This window comes from Filicampus tigris, chromosome 10, assembly GCF_054856515.1.
Source record: "Filicampus tigris isolate MCC_2025a chromosome 10, RoL_Ftig_1.0, whole genome shotgun sequence".
In the NCBI taxonomy this organism is placed as follows: Eukaryota; Metazoa; Chordata; class Actinopteri; order Syngnathiformes; family Syngnathidae; genus Filicampus; species Filicampus tigris.
Window position 1 is genome coordinate 15601499 of NC_141226.1, and position 26093 is coordinate 15627591.

General features: G+C 41.3%; 3 protein-coding genes across 4 annotated transcripts; 1 reads left to right on the forward strand and 2 right to left on the reverse strand.

Annotated features, from left to right (window-relative positions):
• The first annotated feature begins 1538 nt into the window (after positions 1-1538).
• mier1b (mesoderm induction early response 1b, transcriptional regulator) lies at positions 1539-10457 on the forward strand. 2 transcript variants are annotated; one of them, XM_086043313.1, is made up of 13 exons: positions 1539-1647; positions 2314-2338; positions 3552-3700; positions 3792-3971; positions 4952-5081; positions 5159-5226; positions 6271-6343; positions 6430-6581; positions 6686-6767; positions 6870-6964; positions 7339-7466; positions 9054-9181; positions 9348-10457. In XM_086043313.1, the coding sequence occupies exons 1-13, from the start codon at positions 1639-1641 to the stop codon at positions 9653-9655; spliced, it is 1527 nt and encodes a 508-aa protein (XP_085899439.1). In that variant the 5' UTR covers positions 1539-1638; the 3' UTR covers positions 9656-10457. The 2 variants fall into 2 exon arrangements, with proteins under 2 accessions (XP_085899439.1, XP_085899440.1); XM_086043314.1 differs by having other exon boundaries at positions 7420-7466.
• Positions 10458-10932: 475 nt separating this feature from the next.
• On the reverse strand, positions 10933-15603 carry LOC147141035 (nucleotide sugar transporter SLC35D2-like). Its single transcript, XM_086043315.1, has 13 exons — positions 15077-15603; positions 14533-14566; positions 14365-14451; positions 14188-14255; positions 13369-13440; positions 13224-13292; positions 12994-13096; positions 12300-12392; positions 11837-11904; positions 11683-11761; positions 11525-11607; positions 11218-11270; positions 10933-11133 (listed from the first exon to the last, which is right to left on the reverse strand). Exons 1-13 carry the CDS (start codon positions 15259-15261, stop codon positions 11123-11125), a joined length of 1005 nt encoding a protein of 334 aa, XP_085899441.1. The 5' UTR covers positions 15262-15603; the 3' UTR covers positions 10933-11122.
• Positions 15604-17000: 1397 nt separating this feature from the next.
• LOC147141036 (SERPINE1 mRNA-binding protein 1-like) lies at positions 17001-24754 on the reverse strand. The gene is made up of 9 exons (XM_086042879.1): positions 24358-24754; positions 23403-23577; positions 23148-23288; positions 22271-22342; positions 20874-20954; positions 20519-20696; positions 19547-19612; positions 19245-19430; positions 17001-18461 (listed from the first exon to the last, which is right to left on the reverse strand). The coding sequence occupies exons 1-9, from the start codon at positions 24611-24613 to the stop codon at positions 18402-18404; spliced, it is 1215 nt and encodes a 404-aa protein (XP_085899005.1). The 5' UTR covers positions 24614-24754; the 3' UTR covers positions 17001-18401.
• Positions 24755-26093: the final 1339 nt, after the last annotated feature.

The following is a 26093-nucleotide window of genomic DNA, read 5'->3' on the forward strand; positions in this document are numbered from 1 at the left end:
ATGAACAGAATCTGCGATTCTGAGAAAGCACACTTGCATTTCCAGGTGATTAAATTGGAGTGACTCATGGGAAAAAGCAGATATAAACATTATGGAGGACGAAGATTTAGGATTGTAGACAAGCAGGTGGAAATGATGCACATGTTGTTTTGAAATGTTGACTTTTTGAAATTTTGGCTTTCATAGGATGTAAAATTGTCTTGTTTTTAACGGTGTGTCATGTCCGTCTGTCTTAAGCAAGGCAATGTAGTTTTATTTATAAAGCACTAGGCAACTCAATGTGCTTCACGCAACAAAAAGCACATCGCTTAAAAGCATTTACAAACACACAGCTCAAGACATTCAAAGGACGGAGAGCTGTTGGCGGAGATCAGAGGTGTCAAACATGAGGTCCTGGGCCCATATTTGGCCCACCACTTCATTTTTTGTGGTCCACTACAGCAAATCAAATGTGTCGACTTTACATTTCTTAATAAATTGATTTGGTCTAATCCCTTCCTTTTAGCCAAAAATCTGTACAATAATTGCAGTTTTTCTTACACAGATTACAAGCATTTTTCCACCAAATCTCTTCCTATAACATATATTGAACAATCATATTTCTACTTGGTTGTCTCTATTTTTTATGACTTCTGAATACAAATACAATTTGCACTGAAATTCAGGGGCGTAGCATTAATATGACTTTTATCCAGTCACAGATGTAGTTGCGTGACTTCCGTGCAAGATTCAGTTCCCACTCAATGATGATCTAGCAGTCTATTTTTTCAGTCATTTCAGTCAAGTCATTTTTTCCATTTTTTTTCATTTCAGAAAACAATAAACTGAACGGAATGCTGTTTACAGTTTATATATTATAGTTTAATTTCAGGGATATTATTGAATGATTTGTTTGACTAAGGGTGTAGCCGATTTTAACAGAGGTGGCCAGCATCCTAAGGAGATGTTTTAAGGCAAAAATTATATCATTCTTTTGTCAAAATATGACTCAGGTCTTTATTTTAGGTGGGTGACGGTATGATATGTGCCCTGTGATTGACTCACATGACCAATCCTTTGTGTAGTCTGTCTTTTGTTACATGTCAACTGGGATAGGTCCCAGTTCGAGCATATTGAATTGTTTTTTTGGCGTGTGCCATCAACACAAAGTGAAGTGGTCCCCATCTTCCTTCCATTTTTTGCCTGCATGTGGCCCTCAATGGAAAAAATTTGGGTATCCCTGCTCTAGTAAAGATAATTTATTACCCCAATTCATGTTATATTACTTGACATGTTGTGTAAATGAATTATGACACCTTTTGAGATTATGCTGATAATCGGATAATAAACATAAACACAGCCAGACCATCAGTGAGTTTAATTTAGGTTTAGGCCAGCTGTGAATATTAAATTAAAATTGCTCAATCAAAACTGAGGAATTCTAACAAATGTGAAATAAATTCTAACCTTTACAGTAAATTAAGGTCTTTGTTTCTTTTGTGACAAGAAAATGACGCGTGGTCCGTCCACACATGCAATGGCAGTGCAGTCGCTCAGTGGTTCGTATAACGAACGAATCAACGAACGTTCGTCGTTGTGGAGTTCAGGTGGGCGGGGTTCTTCATCCGGGTACTCGCGTGACCCTGCAGGATTGCAAACATGGCGGAGGTAAGAAAGTGAAGTAAATAATCGGAAAAATAAAAAAATATATATGTCGAGCCAAAGCTAATGCATTCAGCCGCTTATGTGGTGTATGTTGTACATCTTAAACACATGAACCCCCCCACCACCTTGCTTGCTTTCCTAGATAGTTATCATTTGTTCTTATATTAGCATGTTTAGTAAACTTCGGATTTAGCTAGCGTTAGCTGCGGCGTTAGCGACTTTGCGGTTTTGTTCTGAAACAAATAATTTTTCCTGATTGAATATTTGGACCACATTTATTGCTGGCTGGGGTGTCTTGTGAATGTGCGTTTTAGATGCGATTTCCTCTGCCTCCTTTTTTTTTTTTTTTTTTTTATTAGAGTGAGTGCTGCTGTTACCACGCATAACTTGAAAGCGTTAGCTTGCTATTTAAATCGAATTAGCGCACAAGTTGCAGTTGCACGGCAGTTCAGTTGAGGAATCGCACGCGGACCTAGCGCCACAAGTACGACTGTGTTTTTGTGTCTCTTAAGTCCGATTTACATTCCCAGCAAGAAGTATTGACAGACAGTCTTCACAGACCGCTCAGTGGCAGGCGCGCGTTTTGTGGACCAGGCTGCGTATTCATTGTTTTGAAATAATGCTTGTGTAATTTCTCTTGATGCTTAGTACATTTGTTTTTCCTTGCAGTCCTCCCTTGGGAATTCGAGCCCAGGTATGTAACGGTAATTTTGCGTCATCACATTTGTATTTCAAATTTGCATTTTTTCATTTTTCGGGCTGCATGTGGCTCGCCCCAACACTCAGATTGGCTTTTCGATTTAATAAAAATGCTTAAATACACCGGGCCACTATGAGACATGTTGTGTTGTCTCTACCAGAACGAGCAAGGGCCCTGCATATTCGTGATGTACTGTAAAATCCCGTAGCACTCTTTTTTTTTTGTAAAGAAAAAAAAAAAAGATCCCCACTCGAGGGGGATTAAAAAGAAACAAAAATGTTTGCCAGTGTTTTGACCTTTACCAGTACCTAGGGATTGTTTAAAAAAAATAAATAAATAAACAGAATCACTGATTTTTGGAGAATTTCATACACAACATAACTCTAAATACGCAGTTAAAAGTACAACAGCATTTACAAACAGATAAAGAGTGTTAAAAGCAAAGTGAAGAAATAAAAAATAGCTTTCTAAAATTAGTAAAACTGCACACAGAGTAAGAACAAGATTTTGGAAAACATGACTTTAAAAATGCTTTGAACGACCTTAATCATAGACATGGGGAAAGAGCATAGTTTTTAACCTGTTTTAAAAACCATTTACACTTTATTTGTATGTTTATTTATATCTTTATTCATGCATATTATTCACTCTGATAATACGAGATATCAGCAAATCAAATATTCTACACAAGTACAAAAAAAAATTATGGGAGATTTTTTAAAAGATTTTCGGAGATGTGTTGGGGGGGCAGTCGGTGGGGTCGTTTAATACATGGGTGTGTGTTACTCATGAGATTTCAGGGTAAAATCATAAGTCTTAAATGACTTTCCATAAAAAAATCGGTGTTGCATTCTAAAATGCTTCCTGGGAACCGAAGATCATTTAAGTTGCCCATCGCTGGTCTATATGATATGTGCGCTTCGATTGGCTGGCTGTACGGGGTGTAGCCCGCCTCTCGCCCCAAAATCAGCTGAGAAAGGCTCCAGCTTACCCGCAACCCAAATGATGACAAGCATTGTAGAAATTGGATGGACTGATACCAGTTAAAATGGCAGTTAAATTTAAAAGTAGACATCAAGGCAAAATTTTATTGGAATTTTCCTAATGGGAGGAAGGGCAAAAGCTGATGCTTGAATTTCTCTGTCGTTTCTTGCCCTGTGAGACTTATTTGTTAATAACTAAATATGCCTCCATCTTGCCTCTATAGGGGGCTCAGCCGCTTCCGTTGACCATGACTTTGACCCATCAGCCGACATGCTTGTCCATGACTTTGATGATGAACGCACAATGGAAGAGGAGGAAATGTTGGAGGCAGCTGATGAGGCCAATGCCAATGAGATTGCAGATCTTGCACGCGTAAGTGTACAGATTCTTTGTACCTTTTTGTTTCTTTAAACTGCTTGTGTCCCACCTTTTTTTTCTTTTTTTTTTTTTCCTCTCTCGTTAGGAAGGAGAAATGCCCATTCATGAACTTCTGAGTCTTTATGGTTATGGGGGCGCTTCGCCCGCAGATGAGGATGAAGAGGAGGATGAAGAACATGAAGAAGAGGACGAAGAAGAGGATGAGGATGATGAGCTGGACAATGACGAGAGCAGCAGAGGCACTGGCGAGCTCAAAAGAAATGAGGTGCGCTCATGTGTCTGGGCTATCTTGGCAATACAGCGTTAATAATTTTTGCCGCAAAACTTTAGACTTTTACACAAAATCTTTACACGCCACATCAGGTTTGAAGGGGAATCAAGGCATTCTGATATATATTGCATTTGTGGAATAAGAGTAATACACCCGCTTTAGCCATCTGTGGGGGCGGCCATTTTGTCACTTCTGTCGACTGAAAATGACACCACAGTTGCTCAGGGGGCAGGTAACGACCAATCACGGCTCACCTGTTTTCGGAAGCTGAGCCGTGATTGGTGGTTACCTGAGGAACTGTGATGTCATTTTCAGTCGACAGAAGTGACAAAATGGGCGCCCCCTGAGATGTCTAAGAAGGGGTGGATTTTGCTGCATAACCCATATTCCACAAAAGCAATATTGCAATGTTTCAACTAGTGGGCCTGCATAGAACTTCTTAAAAATATGTTTGGGTTGATTTCACTTTAAGAACTCAATAATTAAATTTATGTGGATAAGCAATTAAAAAATGGCAGAGCAGCAATAAAACAGCAGTTATAAATATCAAATTTCACATATCAAATAACTGTCATTTAACACCAAAACTGCCTTTTGTATTCACTATTGAACCAATAACAGAAAATACATCTCCATTTTGTATTTGTATTTTGTTTGTTCACGACATTTAGAAGTACATAAACAACAGTTTAGACAATGTCATAAAACTGCTGTAACCTATTAATTTGAGGTAATTATGTTCCCCCTTCTTTTTAGCGGTAAAGCATTTGGTTGTTCTGCGTCCTTTCGTCATTGGCATAGATAGATCAACAAAAATACTTGATTTGTAGTAAATAATTACCTGGCCCATTCATATTTCGAGTGCGTCGTTTTAAAACTGCGAGCAATATTTGGACGTAGCCTCACTTGACTATGTTGGCAACCCGCTTAATGTACCGCAAAGGAACTGAGTGCGTCCTCGTGTGCAATTTCAGGATGAAGGCTTAAAGAGCTCGACGGCGCAGGAGGACGAGGCCCCGCTGACCGCGGAGGGCCGCACGCGTTCTGTTCGGGGCCTCGGCACATCCGAACTGATTCGTCCGCAGAAGCACAAGTACTTTGAAAGTATGTTGCCGCTCATCTCTTGCGCTCCACGGGAATTACTTGCCGTCAAGATAATGAAACGTGACGATGTTCGTCAGGTAACAACGATGCGGAGGAGGAGTCGGAGGAAGATGAGGATTATGTTCCATCTGAAGACTGGAAAAAGGTATTTAAAAATTCCTCTAGACAGAAGTGATGAGCACTTCTGTGTTTCTTACTACTCCAATCAATGTTTAAAAATAAAATCATCTGATTCCGAGTCGCAAAGTGCCATCAAATTGATCGATGCATACCTCAGCCGTTTCACGAAAGAGGTCGGCTGTAATCCAAGATGGTGTTGTGGATATGTAAAAACAGATTGATTCATATTCAAACTGTTCATGACAATATTTTAATACTCTAGTGCGGCACACCAACTTTTTCAAACCCGAGGCCCATTCTTGGGCACTGATTAACTCATTAAAGCATAAAGCGCCTGGCTCAACATCTCCCAAAAATCTGACTATAGAATCACCCTCTGAAACTTGAGATTCTCCCAGGAATTCAAAACCTACAAAATAATTGATATCTCAGCCCCTGTAGCAGATAGAAACATCATTCCAAAAGAATTTGGGAGCTTAGACATGTGGCTTTCACACAGTCCTGAGTTGACTATTATTTATTGTTTCAATCGAAGATGTAAAAATAGTGTCAGCGCAAGAGAAGCACTATTTTTAATTTAAAAAAAACTCTATTCCGTTACAAAGACGTTGATATTGTCATCGTCTACAAACATACTGTACATCATGAACATATATACCGACTGGTTCCACTGGTTCTGAGTCCACAAGAGCATCGTCTATATCACTGCGCGTCCGCCGTTATGCCCGGAAAAAATTCTGCGACATCCTCCGAGGGGTCACGAAAAGAAAATGACGTAAACGCTCTCCCAACTTTTGAGGGTAGAAAGACGCAACTGCACTCCCGGCTTTAGTGGTAGAAACGTGGTTATGCGCTCCCGGCGCAAGCAGTTTGATACACACTTCTGAAATAACCAATTGGATCAAATTAATTTGATGCTGTTGAACAAGTGAACAATTTCGCACAGTAATTATGAAACGGACATCAACATGCACCCCATATTCAAATCATCACTTCTACGCCATTCCTAGAAGATCACAACGTCCCATTGGTAAGATAGGTTTAACTATCTTCTCTTCTATTCCAACAGGAGATCATGGTGGGGTCTATGTATCAGGCGGAAACGCCCACTGGCTTGTGTAAATATAAAGACAATGAAAAAGGTAAGGCTGTAAAAAATGCCAAGCAAAAAGTGACTGTAGCTCGCTGAGTGTGAATGGCGCTTCTTTCTTTCGTATTTGTTGAGTAGTCTATGAAAATGACGACCAACTGTTGTGGAACCCTGAGTGTCTACCTGAAAACAAAGTGGTGGCGTTCTTGATCGAGGCGTCGAGACGCACGGGAGAGGAGAAGGGAGTCGACGCCATCCCCGAAGGATCCCACATCAAGGACAATGAACAGGTCAGGTTGTGTGTGTGTGTGTGTGTGTGTGTGTGTTCAAATAGAAACAACATCACTTGGCGTCATCTTTTGATCGAGAAAAATCGACATCTTTTTCTCTCCAGGCGTTATATGAACTTGTGAAATGTGACTTTGACACCGAGGAAGCTTTAAGGAGACTTCGGTTTAATGTAAAAGCAGCCAGAGGTAAGTAAGCCCTGGCCTGAAACGAAGACGCTTCCATCTCTTGATGGCAATTGTCCACCTCGCGAGTTGTACTTCTGAGCGTTAACGCTGTCGTCTCCACAGAGGAGCTTTCTGTCTGGACTGAAGAGGAATGTCGAAATTTTGAACAAGGACTCAAATCCTATGGAAAAGACTTTCATTTAATACAGGCCAACAAGGTAAGGGAAATGAACAAATGTTGTCTTTCCACCCGTGCATGATGAGCCATAGCAAATTATCTTTATTGTTTGAAAATACAAGACAAATGTGTCAAAACATCGTAACATCTCGATTGAAACATTACAAAATAAGAAATCGTGAAGGGCGAAGTCACGTTTACTGTTTCATCAGATGTTCAAATGAAAATAAAAGCACTGAATAGATTTGGTAAGCATGACATGAATTTCACAATGCTTTTTGATTATTATTTTTTTTCATGTTGTGCTATTTTTGCGCTTGCGTCCTTTTGATGATAAGACTTTTTTTCCTTGTGTATATTGTGTTGACGATGGTAATAACGGTTGTTTCATGTCTGCTGCATTAAATCTTCCAGGTGAGAACTAGGTCTGTAGGAGAATGTGTGGCCTTTTATTACATGTGGAAGAAGTCTGAGCGTTATGATTTCTTTGCACAGCAAACCAGACTTGGAAAAAGAAAATACAACCTCCATCCTGGTGTCACGTAAGTTGTTTTATTTTTCTTTTTTTTCCATTCTGATATTTTGCAGGAAAAAAAATCAGATGAACTGAGAATGGGCTGATTAATTTAAAAATGCCGCATGAATAAATTCCCTTAACGCTTATAAGAACAAAGATATGAATTACATGCAGAGTTGTTTTATAATACTTTTTTTCCTGTAGTATTTGTTTAACTTTTAAACAGGAAGAGGCATTTTAAAGTACAAAATCTATGAAACATAAATATAAACCTTATCAACATACATAGACTTTGCGTCTTAATGGGCATCTGAGAGGATGGAGAAGGATGTAATTCACACTAGGACTGCTTGATTATGATAAAAAAAAAATAATAATCACGATTTTTTTGGGTAATTGAGATCACGATTAGTAAACAATCATTTCTTTTTTTTGGTACAAAACAAGAAAATGTTTAAACATAAAAAATATAAAGACATACATTTCTTTCAAACACTAATATGTAAGTTCCTAATGGACCAAACAAAATTCATAAAATTAGTTACCATAAAATTGAAAAAAAAAAAGGTGCAACTACATAAATTCAAGTCAAATTTCCTTGGGTAAACAAACAATGCACTGCATATAAATGCATGTTAATAATCGTTTTTTACGATTATGCCAATTTTGTTATCGTGGAGTGTAGTCATTGTAATTGAGTTTCAATTGATTGCACAGCCCTAATTCACACAGAATAACATTTGTCACTTATGATGAATGTCCTTTACTTCCTGCGCATACCGACCGAACAGTGTTTACCCTGAAAGTACGATTATATCTATAGATAATATAACCAATATAATCAACCAGCTGATTTATCGGTGAGGCCCTATTAAAAACATAACCCCCCCCCCACAAAAACAAAGAAAAACATCTTTAAAAAAAACATATCTCAAATGTAGAAAAAGTTACGCGTTGCGAATTCTTTCCGGATGCGCCATATAGGAAATCAGTCCTAACCTGGTCTTGCTCTAGAGCAGGGGTGTCAAACTCATTTTACATTGTGGGCCACATGCGGCCTCTGTCGATGTCAAGTGGGCCGGACCATTAAAATGATACCATACTCAGCTATAAATAACCAAAATTTCATGTATTTCCTCTGTTTTGGTGTAAAGAAGCACAAGAACATTAGGAAAATGTTGAAATTTAATGAGTATTCCTTTTACAAAACATTTCATGAAACATTTGTGCAATTTACTTTGATCGTTCACATATATGCATTGCAACTGATCCCACTTATTGTACAAAGGCACAAAATTTCAACAAGTAATTAGTATTGAAAAATACAGTAATTCACTTAAAGGTTAAACGAGATTTATAAAAAAAATAATTTTTAAACAATGATGTCTACTCTGATCAAAACAGTGTGCCCCCTAGCGGATAAATCATGAATTGCATCGTATTCAAAATATGAATTCCGTGTCTTTTATGCATTTTTTTTCCACATTTAAATGATCCTGCGGGCCTGATCGAACCTCCTTGGGTGCCGTTCCGGCCCGCGGGACTTAAACACGGCGTCGCTGGTCTGAGACAATGTGTGTAACATGCCCATCCGCCCACTGTGTGCCATCAGAGACTACATGGACAGATTACTGGACGAGACGGAAAGTGTGGCCTCCAGCAGGGCGGCGTCGCCTCCCCCCACCACGTCCAGCAGTAGTGCCAGCCACTCGGAAAGGGAAGACAGCAGCGGCCACAATGGTGAGCAACAGCACCAAAATCTATTCAATGGTTTTAATATTACGCCGTTTGTCCTGCATGTCATTCAAAATCCCCAAATGGATAGGCCGACTTACTCGTTAGGGATTCCGTTGACATTTCACGTCGGCGGCGCTCAAAGGTCAAAATGCGTTTTTCTTTTGGACAGGTATTGCAGGCCACAGTTCCAGTCATGTAGGAGATGGTACGCCTATTGTCCCAGTGAACCAAGTGAAAGCTGAGCCTGTTCAGTGCAACGGTCCCTCAGGTGATGGCGCCCTCCCCACGTCAGACAACAACTCCAATGGATGCAGCCACCCCGGCTCACCCAGCCACGAGCAAAACGGCTCTCCAGAACCTACCGCAGACCAAAGAGACACGGCGGTGGCGCAGGACAGGCCGGCCAAGAGGTTCAAGGTGGAGGCGGAGCCTTTGGCGCAAAGCGAAGTGGAACCTCCCAGAACGCAGGAGAACTGAAGAGTCTGAAGCTCTTGTTTCTTAGTCGAAAGGGGTCGATGAGGACTTGATGACTGGCCGTGTCAAAAGTCAACCAAAAATGCCGTTGATCCTCCAGCAGGGGAAAGATTCCGACGCCTCGCGAGCCCATCCATGTAGCTCCGGACTTGTACCCGTTGTCTGTAATTACTTGACTGACTGACAGCATTTTGCCAAGAATCTCTCTTTCTATTTGTACTCAAAAGAAGAAAAAAAACACACATGATTCCCATTAATATTTTTTTACACAAGATATTTATATTTTTTAACAAAAACAAAATGTTTATGATGGGTATTTGCTTTTCAAGCCATTTGAACATTTGTGAACAGCAGAGTTTAAAATGACATTGTGCTTAAGTTGCCATGAGGAGGCAGAGTAAGCACTCAGCATAGACAAAGCTGCTGTTGTCGCTAGTTCACTTGAGTTGCACTTTCATTGTACATTTCTGTGCTTGAGAAGAAGCAACAGCAGAATTTTCACTTGGAGAAATAAACCACCACAGGTTTGTTTGTGTCAAGCCGCTGACATCAGTGATGTCCTGTATTGTAACGCATGAAGAAGATGGCTGTATTTTGGGATTTTCAGAATCGGCTTCTTTGTTTTTACATTTTCTTTTTACTAGTCAATGTCAGTGATTTCTAAGCTTTGTATAGATTTCTTACATCCCTTGGTACATTTAGAGAAAAAAAATGATCTTCATCCCTTTCTCTTCTTTTTTCTTCAGAAGCACATTGCCTGTGTGGCTCTGAAATATGTCATTTTAAAAGTAGCCATTACAATTTTTTTCTTCTCTTGTTTGACTTTTTAGTCCATTTCAAAGGTTTAGGTTCACCTTTTGGTTCTTAAAGAGAGTCAACCCAAACATATTTTTTCAAAAATATCTTCCCAGTTGAAACAAGGCATTCTGATAAATATTGCTTATGTGGAATAAGAGTTAATCCACCCATTTTTAGCCATCTCCGGGGGCGGCCATTTTGTCACTTCTGTCGATTGAAAATGACATCACACACCCTCAGGGCTCAAATTGCTAGGTTAAACCATCACTTTAGAAAGTCTTCATCGTGGGGCCCACACACCTGGTTGATTTGAGCAAAGGACATTTGGTGAGTTTGCCTCGAAATCATTTTTCTCTTTCGCTCTGCACTCCAGTCTAAGACCGGTTTCGTCTCAAAGCACATTGGCCCAGCTACTCTTGTTTTCAATGTTTTGCTTTTCGCCCCTCTGTAAATGACACCCGAATAAAAACGACTGCATCATATATGTAAAACAGTTGGTTATATTTGATAAATCTGGCACCTGCTTCAATATAAAAGTAAAACACAAAACAACATAACCCCAATGCGGAATACAGTCAGTCGTTCAAACATATGATCAGAAATTGAAGGCACTTCGTAATAAAGGTGAGAAAAAATGATGGGTGTCTTTCTTCAAGGTAGGCCTCTTGACAGTCACACCTTTTCTGTTAAAAGTATGTAAATGTTTAATTAGTATATTGAACCATAGAAATGACCATTTGCACATGAAATCCTTAAAACCGTCTTACTTGTTTGCTCTTGTGTGAAGATGATAAAAGAGTACAGGAGGCTCCCTGCGATGCTTTGTGGACACAAAGATGACAAAATAGCAGCTCAGTCTGCTGGTTCGTTTGATCAGCAAAGACTTTTTACCAATTTAGAACGGGTACATTTAAAAAATAATATGAAGTTGAATATTTTTTTGTCGCTCATTTCAGTGAAAACCATAAACCATTTTTTTTCTTTTTTTTTTACTAATTATAAAATCAAATAGGTTAGGTTTTAGTGTACTAATTAGAATGAATAACGAATGATTCTTTCCGGATGTTGTGTTACCTTATGTTCAAACCAATAAAATTAGTCCATGAAAAAATGTAGTCTCCGCCCAAGACCATTCCAATGTAGGTCACCACGACATTCTGCAACAAACAACCACAGTAAGGGTCAGTTGTACAATTCTAACGATGACACCTGCGCTGGATCAACTGCTTTACCTTAATACAGCCCACAATGGAGGTGGTGAGCGCCGAGTTGTGCTGTGTACACAGCATGATTGAGTACATTAAAATGAATCTGATGAGGGACAAAATGACGACTTAGACAAGTGCTGGAAGTACATCCCATTAATAATCGGGTGTCAAGTTTTACCCCATAACACAGGAGAGGACAAACTGCACAACAAATAGCTGGTCCGACCATCCGTCATACTCCAAACTCTAAAACATACAAGAAATGATTCAGCTCAGGTCGGTCAACAGCAAATTTGAATCAGAGATGGCGTTGTGTGCCCCTTAAGGTATTTTTGACGCTGATTTTAAAAAATGTCTTTACTTTTTACCCCCTAACATATCAGGTTTTTGAAATATTTTCATTTTTTGTTTGATCTATAACAGCTTGCGCAATATGCATTTTTACCATGTGTTGTAACTTATGGCTATGACGTTTCCGGAAAAAAAAATCCACCTGTTTCTGAACCTATCCCTTAATTCATTAGACTTCTGATAAAAGGTGGGAGTAGCTTCAATGTGCCAAAATGTGATCTTAAATACATTATTGAAAAGGTCTGTACATCAAGGCTTATTGTAAAGTGCAAAAACAAGAGCCACCACACCATTTTTAAGTCTCCGGTATAGTACGCGTACACCAGAGTGGGTAAAAGCATGATCAGAGCGTTGTAGTAGAGAAGTCCAAATTTGCCCAGATCCTGTAAGAACATCAGCAAAGAGTTCCAGTCAAGGTTTATTAAAGTTAACAAAATAACTAAAACTAAAAATTGAAAAAACATTTTCGTTAAAATAAAAATGAAAATGCTTTAAAAAACAACCAAACAAACAAACCGAAAAACCAACTCATCTTATGTTAATAAAACTAAAAATAAAACTAACTATAATTATTGCCAAAATGTGCTCTGTTTTCATCTTGGTCAATTAATATCGTACATGTGCTTTTGGGGTTCAATTTAAATATTTATTTCAGTATTGTTGTACATCCGTACTGAAAAAAGAAGGTTAAACAGTCGTCTGAGAACTGTAGTTTAGTTTAGTTTACTACACAACACTTTTAAATCTTGCGCTCGAAAAATACATCGTATATTGAAAAAACTACAACTAATACTAAAACGAAGCCTTTTCTACAAAATAAAAAAAATAATAAACCTGTTCTAAAAACTAACTAAAACGAAAAGCGTATTCGAAAAACAAAAGTCAAACCGAACTAACGAACTAACTATAACGAAATATTGCAAACAATTACAACCCTCGTTGCAATAAAAAAAGAAAATGTTTAATGTGAGCAGCTCTGCTCACCTTCGCATCCAGTTTCTGCTTCATGTAAGCGCCACTGGCTGCTGTAAGCACGTTGTTCAGCATTATGAATGTGTAGCCCTCAAGGTCAAACGCTAGGTCAGCGCTACCAAACACACGGATCAAATACAGTCAGTATCTCACAAGTGAGTATAACTCGCTCACGTTTTGGCAAATATTTCTTTATATTTTGTCAATAAAGGGTACTCGCATTTGGCATGAGGCCAACTCACCTGGCGGCTATCAAAGCACCGAAGATCATAGTAAACACAGTAGCTTTGATTGCCGTCGAGTACGTCTTTCTGATGAGAAAACCCAAAGTGAATATTGTGCTGAATTGCTGGCGCACTGACATAGTGGCAACGGAATGACACTTGCCTGAGCAGGATTCTTTCACACAGCATGGTGAAGAGAATGCTGAATCTTCGCAGAATTGTAAACATGGGCAAACTAATACAAGAAGAAACAAAAGTGTTACAAAAGCTGCCTTGTGTCACGATACTCATGGTTCCACCAAGTGGTACCGTTCAAATTAACCCCGATTAAACTCGTCTTTCCCGGTGGTGGGAAGTAACCGAGCACAAATACTTCATTGCTGTCCTGAAGTTGATTTTCAGATATGTATGTTACCTGGGCATTAAAGGGATGATCGATAACCACTTTTTTTCAGACCGATACCAGTACGAGTATTCACACTTTGAGTACTCACCGATACGGAGTACCGATACCTTTAGTACTTTTGATATATAAAATTTAACACAATGACAAAAAAATGGGAGCAAAGACCTTTCTGATGCAAATGATGATTCGCCATTGTGTGAAACTGCTGCAGTATAGCGCCAACTACTGCCGAGGAGGAGTTACTCGATGTTCAATTTTTTTTTTTTTTTTTTTTTAGCCTTAGTCGTATTGTCTTAAGTGGTATTAGCTGGTATTGTCATCATCCACGAGAATCTGCTTCCTTAAAAAAAAGGATGGTATTGGTTGATGCCAACACATGGTAACGGTATTCGCCATCCTGAAAAGTTTCCTGATGACTTTTCACTTTTACTTTATACATCTGAATGAAGATAACTGTACTTCGTACTTGTTAGTTTTTCAAATTAGACTTACACCTTTTTTCAAACTTTTCAACAGAACGTAACTGTACAGCTTGGTGGAAACAGAGTCTAATTCTTAGAAAAAAAAAAAACCAACTTGAGTCGCTGAGTCCCAAACAGTCCAGATATCTGATTCCCAGCATGGAGTAGAGGCAGCGGAAAGATCTGCAGGGACAAAAATAGGTTTGCTTTATGAAGTACTTTTTTTCCTGCTACTACCTTTTTCCCTCAACACACAACTACACTCGATCCCAATTCAATATTTACACCATACCTTGCGTGGTATACTTGAGTCCATATTTGGAAAGGAAATGACACCCAACATTTTGCCAACTCTCAGAACCACCACTGCAGCCAGCATCTGCCAAACAATACAAGCCGGGCAAAGTAAACATGGCGGGTCACATGACAAGAAGTTTAGTGATGCACTGGAACTACTCACTTGACCAATTCCAACACATGTTGATGAGGGGAATCTGGAATTAAATGTTTTTATTAAATATAGATATAATACAATGAAAATATTTTGAAAACCTGATGCACTAAAAAAAAAACAAAAAAAAACATTGTTTTAAAATCAGTGTAAAAAATGATGTATAGAGACACAAAGCCACCCCTGATTAAAATTTGCTGTTGACCATCTTTCAGTTGAATCAACATAAGACATTTGCTTTTACTTTTGAAAACAACATTTTTGCATCGCGAGGGGAGAGTGTTTGTTGTGTTATTGGTTAATTGTAATTAATTTAATTACAAAAACCATACATTTAAAATGTGAACGAATTATTAAATTAATTGTTGTACCTGGACGCTTGCTTTATATTATTTTTCTTATTGTTTACCTCGCCCATCTGCTCTAAAACTTAAAGGTACAGGAGGTCTCTGGTTGTACAGCATTGCCCCTCTCAAACAAACTTTTTGTTTAGGAGTAAATGTACAAATGTGCAAACCAAGGCGATTATTCACTCTCGTACTTTGTACTTTACCTGTAGCTGCTTAGGACACTTTTGTTTACAACGACGATGAGAAATGAACTGACTCCGTAAAAACCTGCAGCCAACAGTTTGGGAACCAACAAAGAGCGGCCACTCAAAGAGTCGTTGTTGGCTTGTGGGGATGCTCCTTCAGCTTCAAGGGACAATTTTCGTCGACGCTTCTGTTCCTCCGTCATAATTTCACTCGCGTGTGGGGGGTATTGAAATCAAAGCGGTGGACATGCGCAGTAGACAGCCGCACCAAGGTTGTTTCCGACGAAAGCGGAAATGATGAAGAGGGTGAGTGTGAACCACATTGGAGCCGCCACTCAAAAGTGTCCTTGTTGGTTCGTGGGGATGCTCCGTCAGCTTCAAGTGACAATCTTCGTCGACGCTTCTGCTATTCTGTCATAGTTTCACTCGCGTGTGGGAGTTGAAGTCAATGCGATGGGCATACGCGGCAGACAGTCGCACAAAGATTGTTTCCGACGAAAGCGGAAATGATGAAGAGGGCGAATATCCCCTTTCAGACAAAAGGCGCACTTTTTTTTTTTTTAACTTAACAGCGTAGCCGTAGAACATACAAATGGAAACAAACCCTTTTTACCTGATATTAACATATCTGCCGACGGAGTAGTAGCCATACAATAATGCTGCATTAGAGGAAGGTGGGAAGTCGAATTTATCCCACTCGGATTGTTCCATTTCCGAATTCAGTGTTCGAGGCAGATGTAAACAACAAAGATGGCTGATAAATTGTTTGTTGTTCTGGTTCATCCCAACTCATTTTGACCTCCAGCAAACCTTATTCGTAATTTCCTTAATTTTTATAAATCAAGGAATATCGTGTCTTCATAACATTTAATTCATTTCACCAAATAACTTCATGCAGACATAACGGCATTATCGTCACGCTCCCAATACAAATCACGTTGTTTTACGTCAAGTTATTTCAATCAACTAAATTAATGTAAATAAGGCCAAATATATGTTTATTATCTTGTAAATTATTTTTGCCATTCACGGTCTGTGTCTCCATGGGGTCGAGTGACGTCACGTTGAAGTCGCTCGGTGAACTCGGGAGTCCTTTTTTCTCCCAGCTTCTAACTTGGACTTTCCAGTTCAAAGGGGCGTTCTAGTGTACTTTTCCTTGTCGGAAACCATTAGGCTGCTCTCGGCGGCCCTATTCTGATACCTGGGATCGGTACACGCACAACCCCATCTTTCAACTTCCTGTTGTGCTATGGTTCTTGTGCCGGGTCATTTTGATTGCTTGGTGTCTTATAAGCCCATGCAGGAGGAGCGTGCTGTTGTATGAATGTTTTTCATTCATTCATATTTTTGGAAAGTCCAGGAGAATGACTTTGATAAAGACTTGCCCCCTTTACTAGCAAACCGGAATGGGAACAGAGGAAAGAAAACCAGTTGCTGTCTTTCTGTATTTGTTTCCCACAGATCTCATTGTTGAAGCCTACTGTCCATCATTCATATTCCACAAACGCATAATTAATGAGAATACCGTTAGACTAGTGGGGGTGCATAGAACATATAATTGTACAGAACATTTTTGACTTGACTCCCCTTTTTAAAGGCCTGACTTCACCCTTTATTTGCCAAACCATTTTACATTTTTACACTAACAGCCAATTCTATAGCATATGTTTTTTTCCCAAACAGTTTAACCTTTACAAGGCCAGATACAGAATTCAGAAACGGGAGCCAGGACTTGAATAAAAACCATTAAATATACAGTAGCTCCAAAGTAGCTTCATTTTAGCTGATAATGGTGAGGGACGTTACAAAAGACAAAAGCACTGGAATGATTAATGCAGGGTTTCTGTGTTGGATTCCATTCAAACACCAACTATATTACCCTAACATCCACTACCCACATTTTTTTTTTAAATAATGAATAATTCACTTTCTATTTCGAGAGTACATTTTACACCTCTAAAGCAATTTATTAGAACAGGGATGTTTGCACAAAGTTTTACCGTCATGTGGCTCAAACAGTCGTACAAGGAAAAAAAAAAAAAAATCAGCCACCTGTACCAGTGCATCACCAGCAATTCAAAGCGGAGCACTATACTATTAACTTTGCTACCTTTCAGCCCCTCCCATTGACCCGCTTCATTAAAAAAATGAGGCTCGCTGGCGATGTTGACGCAGGTGGTTGGTTCCCACGCAACAATAGTTTACATTACATTCTGCAGATCGTGATTGTTCCACATCAACAGCAGACATTATGCATTAGTGCTGCTGCACTCATAAAATAACAATAATAAAACACAGCAAAATATGGTCTACAGAAATGGGTGGGAGTCTTCAGAGGGCCGGTGCTGATCAAGACCGAGCGCTTTTTGAGATGCGCGAGACTTCGCGATCGCCTCTCGAGAAACATTTTCAACAATCAAGGGCGAGAACCTGCTTATGGTTTTGACCATGTGAAGCAGACCAATACTTTCTAAGTAACTAGCAGTCACAGTTGCACATTCCGTGGCGCACTCACACATACACACTCACACTCTTAACATAAGAAATAAAAATAAAAGCATTTGTTTAGTGGTCCTGAATTTACAAGTTACAGTCCGTATGAGCTAAAAGGACCAGCCTAAAGAGAAACACATCCTGCAAACAGGCGGCACATCTGGATCAGGGGATACAAAGCATTACTAACCACTGGTCCACCAAAAACGACCCCCCCCCCAAAAAAAAGGACAAGAGGCATTTACTTTCACTGCACATCAAGCAGAAAAATCCAAAGCTTTTTTTTTTTGTAGGATGTCACTGTTGCCTGGTTGCCCATCCTCACGTTGTGCCTCTCAGAAGGAGATGGATCGTCAAGATAATTACACTTTTCAAAAGTCACACTTGAGCTATCTAATACACGTTTCATATGTAGTGTAATGCTACCACATCAGTGTGTATTGTTACACTGGGAGGGAAGAAAAGCACTCCAGTTCAAAGTCGTCTAGGACTCCATAATACTGAGCTGAAAGAGAGACTCACACTTGAAAATGCATCATTTCAAGCAGCACAAACAAACTTGATGAATTATGCATAATCTCTGGGCAAAAGCAATGAAAACATCCCTGCTTTCATGTTTCAAAATACAAAATGTCAGTGTAACAAGAGGTCCTTTTTCCACTTTTTTGTCTTGTTCGCAGGTAAAATTGAAGTCTTCTGGTGGTGCGAGTAAGGGATGACTGTCTTTTTTTTGTCAACTTTTTTTTTTCTTTTTCCGGATTTCTTAAATATTTGAGAATGTGGTAAGCATGCAAGCCTTGTCAGTGGGGACAGGGGGCTGACGGAAGGGCCGGTGGCGGCAAAGGAACCTTCAGGCCAGGGCGGGGAAAGCTTCGGGGTCGTCCACGTTGGGGACCGACACGCCACTCGCCTGGCGGGAAAACAAGAGATGAGCTTTGGGATTCACCATTCCAAACAAAAACGAACAGTCCAAGGTTTAGAAGCTACTGACATGCACGAGGTCAAGAATAACCTTAAAGAGCACGTGAGATCAACATATTGGAAATTTCTACACAGTTTTTGCAATGGAAGAATCACTTATGGAAAATTAGCTATCATTATCATTGAAAAAATTCATCACGTATGCACTGGCTAAAATTTGGGTTAAAAGACATTTTTATCTGGTAAATGGGTCTTTTTTTTAAGCTCAAAATTACAACGTGGCAAGAGACTAGGTGTGCTAAGAGTTTATATTAAAATGTGTTAATAGTTTTTGTTAATGTTTTAATAATGTTTTGACAAAGTTCCATGTCCCAATTCTCAAGACAAGCATATCTAATTTTCTACCCTTCCCCCAACTTAAACATTCAGTTGATGATTAAAAAAAAAAAAAAAAAAACGCGAAATAACAACACATTTTCCCGAGGACCCCTTAGCTGCCCAGGAAGGTGCCTGAACAAATATGACAAAAAGATTTTTTCTTGAAAACCGCAAACTCCTTCTTTAAGGTATATCAAAAGTAAAGATACCACCCTATTTATAACTGAAGCTGGAAAAGCATTTGTGGATGAGCACGCGCTGCGTGTGCTCACTGGGCCTCTCTCTGGGAGCTCCACATCAGCTTTTCCACATCAGTGCTTTTAGGCTTAGGCCTTTAATATCATTGCGCCACAGCGAGCACATTTTCATCCTTTGTCACTGCCAGCCATTTTACCTTTTCAGAGCGCCCTCCGCCACGCGCCGGTCTGCTGCTTCCCCCGCCACGGCCTCCCCTGCCCCCACGAGGGCCCCCGCGCCCGCGGCCGGGGCGGCCCAGGTCTCCGAAGTTGATCTCCAGCTGAGATGTGATGTCGTTGGCCGGTTTGCGAAAGTGGTGGTCGGCAGACTCATCAGCAGTGCCCTGTGCGCAAACCATGTCAAGTTCACATGGGTTTTTTTCAATTGACATTTCATCACCCTTAACATAGCCACATGTGTCTATAGTTAATATTAAACCAAATATGAGATTGCAGGGACCTTTTGGTACAGGGATTGCGCATCTACTTCTGTTTCTGGGGCATCAATCAAAGCTCCAACAGGCCTCTGAAAATTCAAAGAGAGGAAATGTCAGTGCAGTTTTCCAACACACACGGAGGTCACGCTAGCATGGGCTAACTGAAGCAAATTAAGAAACTTGAATAATGAAACGTCATGAGATGTGAAAAATTCATTTGGGAAAAATGTCACACTTGAAATGTGAAATTAACTTGCCTCGTGGATCCGGAAGTACCACTCATCTAGCAGGCTACTTTGAAAGTTCAGTTTTTGTATTTTGTATTGAATACATGCCATAAACGTTATGTACTGTGCTCATTACTGAATGCATGTTTGGAGCCGGTGCATCAATAGGAAAGCGAGCGAGTGGTGATCAGCGATGCCCAGCAACTATGCAACGCTTAAAAAGACAGTGAGTCCAAGTGTTTAGTAAGTTCACAATACTAATTGTGAACTGGAAGACCAAAAACATTTATGTATAATGAATAGGGATGTAACGATTCACTCAAGCCCGGATTTCCGATTCGATTTTCAGTTCCCGATTTTCAAAAAATTACTACCATGCTTGTCTCTGTGCACTAGTGTCGTTCTGCAGCCATCCACAAACGCAATACGCAACGATGTTTGGCGCAAGCTATGCATCCGGAATGAAAAGACCCTTTCAAGTCAACATTTTTTAGATGAATTTAATCAACTAAAGTTTTCTATTTTTTGAACAGATTAATCAGGGCGAATCAATTTTAAATCGATTTTCGACTAATTGTTACATGCCTGATAATGAATCTGATCAGATTTAATTGTAAAACGGATTAAATTATTGCTTGTATTTGTTAAAAAAAAATATGTGGGAAAAAAACACTTGCAAACAATAATTGCATATTAAATAGCAATTGTAATATGGAGGGACTGAGGGGGTCGCAATTAGCTAACTGTAGCCCGTGGGCCCGTACTCACATCTTCACTCTTGGACTTGTGGAGCACATATCCTTTCTTCCACTGGCTGTCTGCGCCCTCGTTGGGCTTCCGGATGTTGAACTCCACCTTGGTGCGCTCCTTGTCCTGCATGGCCTTCCACTCGTCCAGGGTCATCTCTCGGGGACCTTCCGGTTTAACTTCTTCTACCTCGTTCTCCCTGCGGACATGATGCAAGTTACACATCGTGGTTATGAACATGCTACCGAAAAAGGTCAATAATAATATTCTTACGTCATTTATGAATGTCAGGACAAACGTGCAAATAGATGCCCGACGGGCGCCGACACATCCAAAGTGTCAAACCCAGTCAAGCTGACAGGAAGTGAACACTCACTTGTTCTCAGAGCCAGCGGGGGCCTGTTCCTCTCCCTCTGGGGTCGTCTCAGTAGCAGGAGCAGGAGTTGGTTCAGCTTCACTGAGAAATATAAAGTGCATCCATTTTATGTTGACAACTGAAACAAGGCACATATCTTACAACAAAATAATTTAAAAAAAAGCACACCCCTAATAAACTGCAACAAAAGTATAACTACTAGTTGCACTTTTGTTTCATGAAGGCTGGCAATACCAGTCACTAGCACCCTCATGTGGCTGATGTACTATTAGAAAGGAAATGGCATGCATGGCTGACAGAAAGTTTTTCTAAGTGAACTGTGTCCATGTCAATCCTCTCAAAACGCCCATTAAAGTGGAAGTCAACCCCCCAAAATTCTTTGCAATAATACTATGTTTCATGCGCCTCCACTAGTCACAACACAGCATTCGGATTAATATTGCATTTGTGGAATGTGAGCTAAGCAAGCAAAATCCACCCGTTTTAAGCCATCTCATCGGGACGGCCATTTTGCCACGTTCTGTCAACTGAAAGTGACATCGCAGTTGCTCGGGGCTCAGGTAACGACCAACCACGGCTCACCTGCTCTCTGAAGCTGAGCCGTGATTGGTTGAGCCCAGAAAGAATTCAATGAATAAACATTTTTACCCACGTTTAAACTGTCATCATATACCTTTGTAACTTCAAGTCACAATTTGAATTTCTACTATCATTGACTATCAGTAAATTCAAAGCACTACCACAAGTGCTTTAAGTGACATTATCTGGAAACAAACAACATGGCCAGGTTTCCATTTCTAAAAATGCCTTTTGCGTTCTTCCTCAGGACAATTCTCTCTGTTGACAAATGATGACTATGACACCACTTGGGTACAGTACTACTGTGATTGCTACAGCAGGAAGACAAAAAGAAGTGGAAAAAAAAAAAAAGGTACAATATGGATATTTGTGTTCGACAACAACACAGAGAAAACTTTTGAGCAAGAAACAAAAGTTTGTTTGTGCAATCGGCAGCATGCGCTCTGACGACGTAACAGATGGCGATGAATAGCCTTGATTGTGGCGCGGATGCAAAAGACAGATCTTGTCTGGCCGACAACAAACTCAACTCCTGCTGCAACTAGGGGGCAGGAAGAATAAAACCCATTAACTGATCCTATCGTGATTTGTGCAAATGGATCTCAAGTAGAAGCCTGAGGCCGCGGGGAAATGTTTTAATATTAATAGGGTGCCATCTTGGTCAAGTGTTGGTTTGACAACTTAAATGGTTAAAGGAGCAAAAGCATGCAGATTAATTTAGTCACTGCCCCGGTGTCCTCGATCGCTCCATCTATACACTTGGAGCTCATAGGAATGTGTGTGTGTGTGTGTGTGTGTGTGCAAGAGTGAATTTTCACCTGACTTCCTCCTTCACATTTCCCCAGTTGTGTGAGCCGGTGCCACTTCGCTTCTCCTCGCTTTTCTGATTCCTGAGGCAAGAGCATTACACAAGTCAAATAACACTTGATGCGAGCAGCGTACAGTGTGTACTGGGGGGGGTGGTGGTTTGGGGGCCCCTCGGTTTACAACAGAGTTCCGTTTCCAAAGCTGCAACATAACAGGAGTCAGCACGCAGGTCGGATTCGAAATTTTAAATTACGCTCATTTGTGTCCCTCAAGGGGAAATTCAAATCGGCAGTCTGATGATGCCTTGCTCAACGCTATACCTCGACAGTAGCAAGGGAGCTTTTGTGCAACAGATAAGTATTGTTTCTTTTCTAGCCAAGCTCATTTGATTTTGCAGGGGAAAAAAAAAATCATAATGAACTTGATATCTGTTGCATTTTGGATTTTCAGGCGTCTCGTAAAAAAATTCCAAAGCAAAAAAAGCAAAAAAATTCAATTCTGACGAACAATAAGGTACAAATTCTTCACATAAAAACTGGTTGTTTGAGTCAGTGAGCGTGGCCATAGGTACCCGTGTAAATGATCAGAACGGCACCACCTCTGCCTCAATTTGAGCAAGGAAAACCCCCGTTACTCTAACCCAAGGGCATAAATCAAACACATTAAGGAAATAAATGTAGCCGGAACTGAGCATCACCTTCCTTGTGTCGCGAGACCACATTTTCTTACATGCATTTCATCCATCATCCAAACCGCTTATCCCCACGAGGGTCACGGGCGCGCTGGAGCCCATCCCAGCTGTCATCTTGTACCCCCGAAATCTCCGAACCGCCGTAAACCCGAGGAACCCCCGCAGCTGATCGACTTCTTTTATACATCAAGACTCACGATTTGTCAGTGCCGCTGTGTCTGTCAAAGTCTCGTTTGCCACGGGAGTCGAAGCCGTCTCCTCTGCCCATGCCCCGCCCTCTTCCGCCGCGCCCACCTCGCCCGCCGCCGCGCCCCCTCGGGGGCCGGTCTCCAGAGGGCCTGAAGACAAGGGAACAACGACAGAAGCTCAACCGTGCCCTTGCAATCGCACACTTGGACGATGACTTTGTTGTGGAAGTAACCGATGGCGCGGCGCTTCATGGCGAGTCTCACTTGTCTGCGGAGAAGTCGCCGACGTCCCCCTCGGCGGGTTTCTCAAAGCGTCGCTCGCGAGGGGGTCTGCGGTCTGGCCTCTTGTCTCCGGGACGCCCCTCACCTTGGCCACCCTGGTGCTGGGAGCCCTGGTGACCCTGCTGCGGTTCTGGCCGTCGACCCACTCGCCTCATGCCTGTCAAGCACACAAACAGGTGTACAGTTTGTCAAGCTTTGGTTGACAACCATAATTCTGTGATGCGAGTCCAAAGGAGCCGTGTGAGTTTTCAGTCACACTTTCAAACACTTCCCACATGCCTTAATAACAGGGCTCTGACATGCTTTTGTCAAAATAGCACAAGAATTGACTAATCGTCAAGGAAAATTATATTGATATTCCACAACCGCAATAATTATCAGAATAGAACATATTTTAAACAATTGTTTTTGACTTGACTTCCGCTTTAATATGAACTCCTTTGTCAAGGACCAAGGTAACTGCAATCGACCATGCGATCAAGAGGGTGTCCTTGGATAAGAATTCCTCCCTTGCAAAGAGTCTCTGGACCCAAGAAGTTCAAGAACCCCTGGGCTACAGTATTTAACTTACAAAACACACGCTGTTAAATCCACACACTAAATTCAGACGATTCTTATGTCGAACAATCACACAAACGTTAATTAACGGGAATCCTCATCAGTCGAGACGCGCAGAGCGAGCATCATCCGAACCAGACTAGCAGACACATTCCAACAGGATGCATTCGCCACAGCGTGCCAGCGGCATGCACGAGTCACTGCCTGTGACCCGAGAGACCGAGTGAAGGACTCCACCTCCGTGTGTCCTCTAACAACAAGCGGCCAGGCAGGCAAGGCTCCGTGTTGACCTCCCGCCGAGTGACGCTGTCCAGCAGGAGCTAGCATGTTAGCAGGACAGTTGAGCATCACACCAAAACAAACATGGACGAATGTTTACCTTCCTTTTTCAGTGGCACCGGAGGCTGCGACTCCTCCTTCTTCTCCGCGAGGGGGTTCTTCCTGTCTTTCTGCGACTCCTTCTTGGGTTGCTTGGCGGCATGCGAGGCGCTCTTTGCGGAGCCAGCAGCGGCCCCCTCCTTCTTCTTGTTCTCGGCAGCTTTCAGGATCTCCGATGGGTCCGACTCGTCGTCCGGTAACTGGTCGAACCGGTTGGTTACGACACAGCCGAAGCCTTCTTGCAGGTGGCCGGGCATGATGGCGCCCCTTCAGCTGGATTCACCGCCGATTCGACTAGGCTTGATGCGAGCTGGTCGCTGGATGCTGCCACAAGATGGCTGGGAGAGCGGCCCCTTCTCTTCCGGTGCCAGAAAACATCCGGGACACGGAGGGGCGCGCGTCAGTGTGAGCGCACGCGCGCCGCCTGCAATGTTTTTATTGACATGATGTAATGACGCACTTTCATGTCCTCAGAGAGTCGTCTTCTTTTTAATTTGCCATGCGCGGAATGCTCCCAGTCAGAATAACCTTAACATCTCTTTTTCTTTTCACTGAACTCTTATGGACATTATCAGAATTGAAACACTTTTCGGTTGAATCACAGCAGAGCAGAGGTGAGGTGTCCAAACTACGGCCCGAGGGCCATTTGTGTTCTGAGGTTGGGGTTTTGAATCCAGGCTCCGGTCTTTCTGCGTTACGTTTTCATGATCTCCTCCTGCTTGTGAGGGTTTCATACAGGTAAATGTCATGTATGTTAAACCAAGGCGGCAAAGTGACTGACTCGTGTGTGCAGACCATCCACCTCCCAGTTCTGAGGTTGTGTGTTTGATTCTTTTGGATACCACTAGAGGGAGCCCACATACCACACTTCTAGAATCACTGCAACCATTGGGTAATCATACCAGGGATTTTCGATACCACTTTTTTTTTTTACACCGATACCAGTACAAGTACTTAACTCTTGAGTGGTCACTGATACCGATACCACTAGTAAAACAATGACAGATAATTTTAAAGGCGGCACGCAGGTCGACTGGTTAGCACATCCGCCTCACAGTTCAGAGGTCGTGGGTTCGATCCCGGCTCCGGCCTCCCCGTGCCTGTGTGGGTTTTCTCCGGGTACTCTAGTTTCCTCCCACATTCCAAAAACATGCATGGTAAGTTGATTGGGCTCTCTAGGTGTGATTGTGAGTGCGGATGTTTGTCTCTGTGTGCCCTGCGATTGGCTGGCAACCAATTCATGGTGTCCCCCGCCTACTGCCCGAAGACAGCTGGGATAAGCTCCAGCGCGACCCTTGTGAGGATAAGCGGTATCGATAATGGATGGATGGATAATATTAAAGACCTACATTTCCCGAAATAGCATTTTCCTTTGAAATTGCATGAAATTGATGGCAATTTTCTATTATGGTTATCTATTTCTATACATATATTCAAAAAATTGCATCTTAAATGGGTATTTGACAGACATGAATGCGTTTAGTTCCCGATTGTAGTCACAAGTATTGATATCTTGAAATAAGGCCAGGTATCGGGCCTGTATCAGTACTCACCCACCCCTCAGTAATACAATAATAGAATGACACCTTTGTTTTATCGTCATGTCACTCCCCATATGCACTTTTTAAAAAGATACAATGTAATATTTGAGAATTATTTTGCAGATCCCTGGGTGTCCTCCTCATATCCCCAGTTTGAGAACCGCTGTCATAGGGTCTTATTGCAAAATAAATAAAT